The sequence below is a fragment of the Sphaeroforma arctica genome, assembly GCF_001186125.1.
Source record: "Sphaeroforma arctica JP610 unplaced genomic scaffold supercont1.57, whole genome shotgun sequence".
NCBI lineage: Eukaryota > Ichthyosporea > Ichthyophonida > Sphaeroforma > Sphaeroforma arctica.
Genome location: NW_014040501.1, coordinates 174,039 through 184,095, shown reverse-complemented (window position 1 = coordinate 184,095; position 10,057 = coordinate 174,039). Strand labels below are relative to the sequence as shown.

The 10,057-nt window shown below is 40.9% G+C and overlaps 2 protein-coding genes across 2 annotated transcripts in view; one reads left to right on the top strand and one right to left on the bottom strand.

Annotated features, from left to right (window-relative positions):
- The first annotated feature begins 1,005 nt into the window (after nucleotides 1-1,005).
- Nucleotides 1,006-4,427, top strand: SARC_01462 (hypothetical protein). The gene is made up of 6 exons (XM_014304839.1): nucleotides 1,006-1,162; nucleotides 2,072-2,241; nucleotides 2,894-3,052; nucleotides 3,381-3,445; nucleotides 3,661-3,819; nucleotides 4,072-4,427. The coding sequence occupies exons 1-6, from the start codon at nucleotides 1,049-1,051 to the stop codon at nucleotides 4,269-4,271; spliced, it is 867 nt and encodes a 288-aa protein (XP_014160314.1). The 5' UTR covers nucleotides 1,006-1,048; the 3' UTR covers nucleotides 4,272-4,427.
- Nucleotides 4,428-5,608: 1,181 nt separating this feature from the next.
- The window catches only part of SARC_01461 (hypothetical protein), a 5,944-nt gene continuing 1,495 nt past the window's right edge, over nucleotides 5,609-10,057 (bottom strand). The window contains exons 2-8 of the mRNA XM_014304838.1: nucleotides 9,551-9,655; nucleotides 8,557-8,687; nucleotides 8,086-8,174; nucleotides 7,788-7,903; nucleotides 6,754-7,004; nucleotides 6,100-6,330; nucleotides 5,609-5,849 (exon numbers count right to left, since the gene is read on the bottom strand). Of these exons, the coding sequence (XP_014160313.1) occupies nucleotides 5,657-5,849; nucleotides 6,100-6,330; nucleotides 6,754-7,004; nucleotides 7,788-7,903; nucleotides 8,086-8,174; nucleotides 8,557-8,687; nucleotides 9,551-9,655 (1,116 nt within the window). The 3' untranslated portion in view covers nucleotides 5,609-5,656. The remainder of the gene's footprint in view (nucleotides 5,850-6,099; nucleotides 6,331-6,753; nucleotides 7,005-7,787; nucleotides 7,904-8,085; nucleotides 8,175-8,556; nucleotides 8,688-9,550; nucleotides 9,656-10,057) is intronic.

Sequence of the window (10,057 nt, the reverse complement as noted above, 5' to 3'; positions counted from 1 at the left end):
CGACGAATAAAGTATAGTTCGATATAGTGATTCGCTATGTCTTCGCTAAATCTTTACTGTCAGATTCCAAGTGAGAAATAATTTTAATTCAAAAGCAGATTCGATCCCCACAGTCGGTGCTATTTATATTGTATATTAATATTTACAAGAGAAGATATATAAATTGTGATTCTGTCGATCAGCAATAGTCTATGCGCCCTTTTAATTTGTTGTTTTGTTGCACCAGCAGCGCTACTATATCTATTTGGAGGGGTTATGTTAACAAGTGTCGAATCGATTGAACTGCTCTCAATGCAGATATTTGAGTGCATCTCTCAAAAATAAGAGCCTTTGTACGCTTGTAAAAATATTCGTGTACCATCTATTTGCATATGCATACTAAATATAGTTTTCAGGTACATTGTGCGAAGCAGTGAAGACAACAACAACACAGCTGGATTTAGTTCTAAACATCTCTTTCAAAACTAGAGTTTGGGATACATTCCCCGGCGAATGCGTTCATTTATAGTCTTGGTGCTGGTGGATTAACCGCTCGCGAGGAAGGCCTTAGGCTACACCATAGCTCTTAAATACCGCTACAAAATGTAGTAAATAATATCACGCTTACGAGTGAGATTTAAAATTAAAAAAAGGTGCTCTGTCATCGATATTTGGACAAACGTTGAGGTGGACGTTCGTGAATTTAAAAACATCAGTATGCATGTAGTATTTAAACTATTAAACTAGCTATGTTTGCAATAGTAAAGTGAACAAAGCAAATCGAAGTTCAGTAAAAACATATATTTTTAGACAAAAAAGAAGAGCTCTATTTCATAGCCTTTTAAATTTAACATTTACTTGCTTTTATTTTTTTAAAAATGAAGGAGATTTGCGGGAAAAAAAATATTCGCTAATTTATGTCATCTCCTTGACAACGGAGGTAAATTGTCTCATCCTCGAATCTCGATTCATCCGTCTCAACATAAGAAGAGCGGGCAAAGGTCTCCTTTGAGTGATTACATATAACACGTTCTGGTGATTGAACCAACTACACTCATACTCTACTAACATGCTGGGCTTAACACGTATCGGACTGGCGTGCCTTGCACTCACCGCAACTCAGCCCAACGGGGCTGAAGCTTCCGATCTTGATGTGAAGCTATGGATGAACTGTGGGCATAAGGTATGTTGTAATGAGATGCACCAAATACGAGGGAAATATTTATTACGGATTGTTGACGTACTTTATCTTCGCCGTTATTTTCAAATGAGAAGCACGCATGGCGAAGCCCGCAATGACCCATGCATGTTGCCTGCAACAAAACACTATGCTTCAAATATAATCTCCAAGGGCCCTTATTGCGAATATGAGCCGAAATGTGCCCCGAAGGCGGACAATGTAACGCTGTAGAACCGTACAATCCATAGTATATATATATATATATATACATATATACTATATATATATATATATATATATATATATGTGTGTGTGTGTGTGTGTGTGTGTGTGTGTGTATACCTTTAGTATATTAGAAAGATGACTCTCGAGGCTGATCGTGTAGTTGCACACGTCAACACCATAGGGAAGTTCATATATTCCTATATTCGTCAAATTTGCGTATGACGAGCGAGTAAGACACTGTAATAATCAGTTTGAATATCCTGCATGACAGCGTATTGAAACCCCTACTTCAGTGTGCCATGTACCGATCATTTCCTACGACTTTATGATTACGTGTGTTTCATTTAATATTTTTGTATCCGTGGCCTTTCCCGCCATTAACGAGGCACGTTCATAAGTAGGCATCAATAGGCTCAAGTAGTGTCGCTTCTGTATACAATTTAGAGCTATCAAGGGAAGTAGACTCGATACGCTCTATAACTATCAGGAAAGAGGATACGCAGTGTGCGCAAAACGTTGCTCTGCATTATTTTAAGAGTATACTAGTAAAATTAATGTAACTATTGGTCATGAGTCACGGTCCAAATTACAGCATTCTACTTATTATGAGTGCCGATGGCAAAAACAAGTGTTGACATATCCATGGTGCATAATACGTACTCGCCAACGGAATGTATCTGATTGTAGGGTGTATTAGAAGATTGCAGAGCTGCCATAGCAGGGGGTGTGGATATCAATAAGCTAGATGAAACAGGCGCAAATGCGTTACATTACGCTGTCTTCCATAACCATGACGAGGTGGTCACTTTTCTTGCCAACAATGGTGCTGATATGGATGCGATGGCGGTTGGAAACGAGTATGTGGATTTAATTGCTTTTTTCGCATATCTACGTTTACAATCTGGCCGTGTTAATCGTAGAATAGATATGTAAATGTCGTAGGCATTCAATAACTTGTGTATCAGTTAGCTACAAATACAACAGTGAGTGATACGTCATAGTAGTTTAAGTACACCTGCGTCGGCGGCAATAGCAAAAATAGTGTTGTGTAGCAAACTGTGAATGCTCGCTTCCTATGTCAAGAAATAATATTATTGACCTAAGGAAAACTTGAGGCAGTCATCGGCATGATTCTTGTGGATATTATTAGGAAATCCGGGGTTTGACCAGACCTGTAGCGATTGAAATTTCACTATTCGCACACAACACGAAAACAAAATATCGAATTATAACAGTACAAAATCAATATCAAGCAAATATAAGCCTACAAGTGGGATCAAAACGACTAATGTCAATCCACTTGGCTATTGTTGCTATTAGGCACTGTCATTTTACAGAACTGAAAGTAGCCACGCATCTGACCAGCCTACTAGACTTATGAACGAGAGAGATATGTTTACGTAGATATGAATTGATATATGTATGTATGTATATGCATATGTATCATTTTGGAGTCAATTTGCTAACATGCTAACTAACATACGCACACAATCTAATGGTTGTCCACAGATTGACAGCACTAGACCTTGCCGCTTTCCATGGGTACCCCAAGTGTGCTAAGGCGCTCATTGAGGGGGGAGCTAGTCCTAATATTTTCAACAAAGATGGTTTCTCACCAGTATTCCGAACAATGCTTGGCAAATCTCCCGAACACCTAGAGGTGTTAGAGTAAGTATCTTGTGTTCAAATATAGTGTGGCTTTGTACTACCCCACTTTTAGGTGTAGAGGTGTTGCCGATTTGAGATAAGTTCGGCGTCGTCACTTAGCTTAAGGGGTGCTGAATTTCTGTCTGAAAATACAGGAACCCAATTTTCTCACTCATACATCTCTCCGAAAGTCATGAAGGAACCTGTGTTTTTTCTATGACGAGTTACTGATGACGTATAGTTTGTTTTGCTATAGAGCATGAAACAATCCTCACGTTAGTCGAGCGATATCTAGGTACACGAATAGTTCCTTATCTTTTCTAACAGAAGTCTTATAACTTGATAACAGATATCTTTTGCGGGAGGGTGGCGTTCCCCATGACACCAAGATGTACACAACACTCTCGTTATTCGGTATGTGACGAATATTCTGCGGCTTTCCAATTTCTTACTATTTTAAGTGTGTGATATTTTCATAGTGAAGTGTGGGCTACAAACCAATGCAGTCAGGAGTGAATATGAGACGTGCTTAAAACAAGCTTTTCTCGCGACAAAAACATTGTTAATATACTCGTATAAAAACATGAATCGGTTCTAAACTGAACTACATCTCGGACTATCAATCTCAGATGTGGCCAAAACTTATGAGGAACACAACGAAGGCTATATGCAATTAATGAGGGAGCTGAATATAGGAGCTACAAAGGTTATGGATATGGAGGTGTTGGCGGACATTCTCGAGGGTAAAGACGTCACTCAAGGTCCAGAGGCCAAGGCGGTAGAGAACTGTATGTTTGTATCACATATTGTTGCGTACCACTCACATGAATGGGAATGAACACAAGTGCGAGGAGTCAACGCGCGTTGGGGTTTATCACTGTGAAAAGTACCGTACTAGGCAGTCCACTATCAACTCGGTCGTTCTGATCTGTGTATCCCGAGCACCAATCAACAAACAGCTGTCGCTGATAGGAGTTTTTCTCGGTACTCATTACTATCATCTTTCTTTTTGTTGTCTGCCTCAATCCAAACACACGCAGTTCTGGGTGTCAGTATAGATGAATTGATAAGAGGAATGCGGGCCGGAGGATCCGATCGCGAAGAGATGTCCCAATTGCTATACGAGAAGCTACAAGACGTCGATCCCGCAGCTGTACGTGCAGCTATAGAAATGGTGGAGAGTAGCGATTTCCCAGCTAATGATGCAAATGATGTCACGGACGAGACGGACGAGCTATAACTAACTTAGGAAGAAACACTGTCAAAGTGCAAAGTATCAATGCTAAGAGAACGAGTTGATTCTTACGCTCTCGATTAAGTAGACTTGAGAGGAGGAGGGGGGGGGGTGGATTCTACGACTGTCCTCTACAATTCTGTATAAAAATCTCTACAACCATTGACTATACATTCAATATGGATTTATCGCACGTAAGTGTCTGCAGTCGTCTCGGGTTTTTGTGTCCCGACGGAGTACATAAGCTCATACCACAAGATAAACCACTATCTGTCCAACTCTTACCCTCATAGCAGAAACTATTGAGAACCACACACGAAGTACTCAAATTATTATTTAACTGACAGTCGTCGATGGTGCCAAAAATCTTGAATGAGCTAGTCAAAATACTGTCATAACGCGAGTAAACAGATAATTATCCTCCTATGTGTAGCCCTACAGCTGTATCTGATAATGTTGCAAACAATACTAGTGTAAAAACATGTATAATTTCACAACTATGTAGCGCCTGAACGCGAGATTTTTTCTTATCAGTAGTGTAGTTGTATGCAGACCCTTCAATAAACGGCCAACACAAATTCAATCAATGCTCTGCAGTATTATCAATATGTACAAACGATAAGCATGGGATTATAACCACTTGCGTCATATGCTATCTGAATGAGCACACATTCGACATACATATTGATTTATGTATATGCTTTTATATATGCCCGTATACTGTCCAGATTCGATTATACATTTTAATTCTTTTTATGCGTTTGATGTATATTATATATATAAATGTCCGTCATATATCTGGCGTTACGTATATTTTCCTCGTGTGCCTTCGGTATATCATCCTAGCGTTGTGAGTAACGCACAAACTAGTTCCCTCAGTGGTCCTGCAGCCTACTGAATATCACGTGCGAGATCCGCTCAGGACTTAAAAATGGCGAGAATTTACACGCATGTGAAACTACATACGATTACACTCACTGTTTTAATCATAGGACACAATATGATAGGTTTGACGATCAACAAACGTCTTTCTGCAAACGAGTTTTACGAATGCGTTCGCTTAGAAAGCTTGATATGTGGACTTTCATTACACTTCCATGTCGTCACAAGTTTACAGAGCATATTAACGAATCATCCGCGTGTCTTCAAGTTTAACATTTAGGATTCCATCTCATCGCCGTCGAACGTAATCTCTCGCATATATACTGAAAAATTGTTAGATCGTGAACATCTACTTTTTGACTTGATTGGGCTTGTGAGTAAGCTCTCGTATTTGTATGGCACCACGCTTCCAACAATTCCGATGCACTTTCCCGAACAGAATATCAATAAGAATCTAACTATTCTGATACAGTACTTTATTGATTACTCATCGTCTATATGATGCAGACCTATTCTTTCGCCTCTAAATGGGCATCGGGCACCTTTATAGCTCCCTTGTGCTGGTCCCATACATCCAGCGCACCCTTCACTAAGTGATATGCAATGGCACCCGAGGGCGGCATGAAGTATCTTGTCATACTTTCTCCATCGACCTCTTCTTTGCGGGTCTTTCCCATATACACAAGGTCGTGTACTTGTTGACTGTGATATTAAATGCAACACATTTCAGCAAATTCACAAGCAACAGGTATTGAACAAGCACGTAGAAGTTTCGAACCCAATGTGATGGGCCAACCGTGTATTTGTACCTTAATTGGAAAAATCATGCAGAACGCAATAGTGTACCCACTGACACTAACCCAACCCAAAAAAAATATATATTTAAAAGCACAACGGGGAAAAAAAGATCAACCACGGTGCGAAACGTCTATAAAAATACAAACGCACATACCGGTCGAACCATCGTGCATCCTCGAGTTCGTTTGTATCCACTGTCACGGGGAGGGTGCTATCACCGATGCCAATACACCCTATCATCAACGAATACGGATACGGCCAGGGCTGGGAGCTGTGGTACCGAACTGTATCAATCATGACACCGGCCTCTTCACCCAACTCGCGTCTGCAGGCGTCTTCGATAGACTCCCCGTGCTCCATGAAGCCAGCTAACGCCGAGTACATACTGTGCAGAGCATGGGAAGCGCATGCACGTTTGTAAGCTGACGGAAACCAATGTTGGACGCATATAACGGAGTGCCAAAAAAGTGCATGAACCCTTGTTTGTGTCCATGGAGTTCATTGGTAGATACGATTGTTGACCGGCACATTCATATCCATCCATGAATATGAGATTTGTGTGCTCCAACCGAGACTGACAGCTCTCAAGTTGCTATAATTGCTTTGGTGAACTTCGTATTCCCTCAACACGGGGGATCGAACTAGCAAAGTCTAATTCATGTCCACACGCCTATAGCTAAACCGTTTTGGTTTCAAGTACATTCCAAAAAAAGGCTCGTAAACACTTGTTACGAAAAACAACCAAAATAATCCACAATATTAACCAGCGCGCACAACTACGACATGCTTTGCAGCATAACCAACTCACCCTTTAGGCCACACCGCCTGCCTGCCGAGCATGCACATCTCGCGCTCCAGATCAATTACTATACATATCACCACCGGATCTGTCCTGGGGAACCATTCGCCTCTGCATAGGGCCTTCGTCGTGTCACCTTCACCCAGTTCATTCAATTCATCGTACTTTGAGCGTGCTTTGGTGTTCCTGGAACAGATGCGTTTGCTACCGCCCTCGTAACTGTGTGTGGGCTGGCCACATGTACCGCAGTAGGCGTGGCTCTGTACAATAAACACACAAACATACAAACGATTGTTTAAATCCGAATGAAAATAATTGGATGTGCTATACTTGAACCCTGTTAAAGCAAACAGGAACCAGAATCCGCATCGACTTTAGAATCAGTAGAACTGCTTCATTTGGTGCTTGTCTGTGTATACACTACCCAGGAATACGCCGTGGATTGACGTAATCTCGACAGGCGTGCATTATAAAAATATATTGCACGAATCATTCTCACAAGTAAAACTTGATGAATGAGTATTTGACCACACTCCACGAACGTACGAACATCGGTGAAAGGATGACAAACAAGTAGGAAGTACTTTGCAATATACTTGCGACCATCGGACTTGGTCTGAGCAACTGAGGCTCGGTCGGGTCACAACATGCCGTGTAGCCCCGGTGATCTCGTGCCCCCATCGTTCGTTGAAATATCGCATACAATATCATGCGAAGACAGCCCCCGGCATGAACAGAGAACGCACTTTGGGCAAAACCCGTACACAGAGCTACACTTTCAGCTCGCATGCAAATGGCACTTGCAATATTACACAGGACGATTGCAACTGGTGAAACTACGAAGTCGGAGGGCAACGAGTCACGCACTCGCACCTTCTACGCTCGTAGACACTGTACGTCAAAATTTTAAAAGCTAGATATAGAAATTATTCTGTTCAACCTTGACCGTAAATACATCCATATACACTACTACACGCATTTCGTGGAGATAAAATTAGAGAGGCATTGTGGCAAAATAGATCGTATCTGCACTAGAAGCTTACCGCATGGAAGTGCAATAGTGCCTGTGCATGCGCAGCTACAGCACCATCCTCAGGAGAGAGATGATTTCTTATCACGGTGACGTCACGCAAATTGGTAAATTTAAGAGACTCGGCATCTGGTTCAGGATGTGTATTGATAGGATAAAGATCGAGCACAATGATGTGTAGATAATGCCAACAGGGGGGGGATCGATAGGTACGCTCGATAAAGGGTAGTGATCCGAAAATCAGTAAATTGGTATTCTAACAAACTAAACCCTAAGTCCCAGACGTGTATGATGTCCGTCCCGAGACATACCCAACTTCTCGGTACTGGATTCAACTATGGCAGAGAAGATCGCTTCCTCCTCTATCGTGGATTCCACCTTTAGCGTGAAACACTGGTTGCTAGATAAGGGTGATCAATACCATTCGAATTGGTGACAACTTAAATATCGAAAAATGTGACAATGGCATCGGACACTAGAAAATATGTGATATCCCTCAAACCTTCCACACAATTTTTGGCGCTGAAAAGTGCAGAGCTTCATTGTTAAAGTGAAAACTTACCTGCATGTATCATACTGATCACTTCAATCTCTTAGGAAAATCGAAGGCTCGTTTATATTGCCTACGACTACACACTACTCGAACCGATTCGATAGACAATGTTGACAGCTCTTATATGATATGAAACCCCCTGGGCAATAGTAGCAGAGCGTCGATGGTTTTTATGCAAAGCTACACACAATAGTAAAATATAAGAACGCCCAAGCGTTTTATAAATTACCTCCCATTGGATCCATTCCGCTGCTGATCCCATTCGCCTAAGAACAGCAGATCTTCCCCACTTACAGATCGGGATACCCAGCCCATCTTCGCAGCCATCGCGTCGTACTGGGCCCCTGTCAACCAAAACAACTACAGGGATACAAGACGTTGGTTTGTAAATAAGCGGCGCATGCAACCCATAGAATATGAATAAAATACAAGGGTGAAATGAGAGGTCCTTGGTATTGCAATGTATCTGCTGATCTGTATATCGTCTCTATAGTAATTGAATACAAGTATGAAATATAAGGTCCTTAGCATTGCAATGTATTCTCTATTATAATAAAATACAAGGATGAAATGAGAGGTCCCTAGCATTGCAATGCTTTTACTGATCTGTATATCGTCTCTATAGTCGTATACTTTGACACATGCTTAGATCACGTGTTCGACTATAAATATCGCGCCCGAAATCATTTGGAAATCCGGTTCGTGAGGTCAAAATCTTGCATTGGTGCTAATGTATGACAGCGTGGAGACTAAGAGCTAAGTAGGCCAAATTTCTGAGACAGCCATACGCTATTCTCTGCAATCACCGCACCTCTCACGAAACAATGAAGATATTGACATGATTCTCGACCCTGGCCTCGTGATATTTATTCGTTGCTCACACGTGAATACCATACAGAGATTTGAATGCGAGTGATATATTGGGATTGCAGGAGGGATATATTGATTTCACGAGCGAGCATACAACTACCTCTCGTACACTCGTTAGTTTGTTCTTATTGCTAACGTATCTATGGACGCACAACAAACCAGCAAATAGAATCCACTCCACCAAACATCGTGCCTACTCGTGGTGATCATTTTTTACTGACTTTTCACTAATCAACTAACAGTGACATATGGAACCAGTGAAACAGCTAATTTCAGCAAAATTATAACTACTTGTTTGGTATTTGTAGCGTGCATATGAATAAAGAAAGCAGCCAACCACATCTCGTGCATACCTGGGTCGACTTCTTATCTTTCCCATCTTCCTGCTTTGTCGTGGTGCGTAGAAGTGGCTTTCTATCTCTAAAAAGCAGCAGCGCGAAGTCGTCGCTCGTTTGTCTCTGTGATGAATGGTCAGGTGGTAGGATTATACACGTGTAGCATAAAGATAAACTTGCAGTTTTACTAAAATTATAATCAGCGTGCTCAAAAATTAAATTAAAAAAATACATCGAATCTTGTCCCCTACTCTAATGTCATACGTATGACCCTGAACGTGTCATCATATCACCTGTATATGACTACGATATCGAACGTATGACTACGATATCGAACGAGCCCTATTCAGATCTCGCAGTCAGTTCACATGAATATGTTTATATACACACACACATATATATATATATATATATATATAATATATATATATATATATATATATAATATATATATGTCTATATATACATATATATATATATATATATATAATATATATATAGTATATATATATATACTCTCTCTCT

Coding starts and splice junctions, on each gene's coding strand:
- SARC_01462 (XM_014304839.1), top strand. CDS start 1,049: ATGCTGGGCTTAACACGTATCGGACTGGCGTGCCTTGCACTCACCGCA. Junction 3,053..3,380: donor GAACACCTAGAGGTGTTAGA/GTAAGTATCTTG, acceptor ACTTGATAACAG/ATATCTTTTGCGGGAGGGTG. Junction 3,820..4,071: donor GGCCAAGGCGGTAGAGAACT/GTATGTTTGTAT, acceptor AAACACACGCAG/TTCTGGGTGTCAGTATAGAT.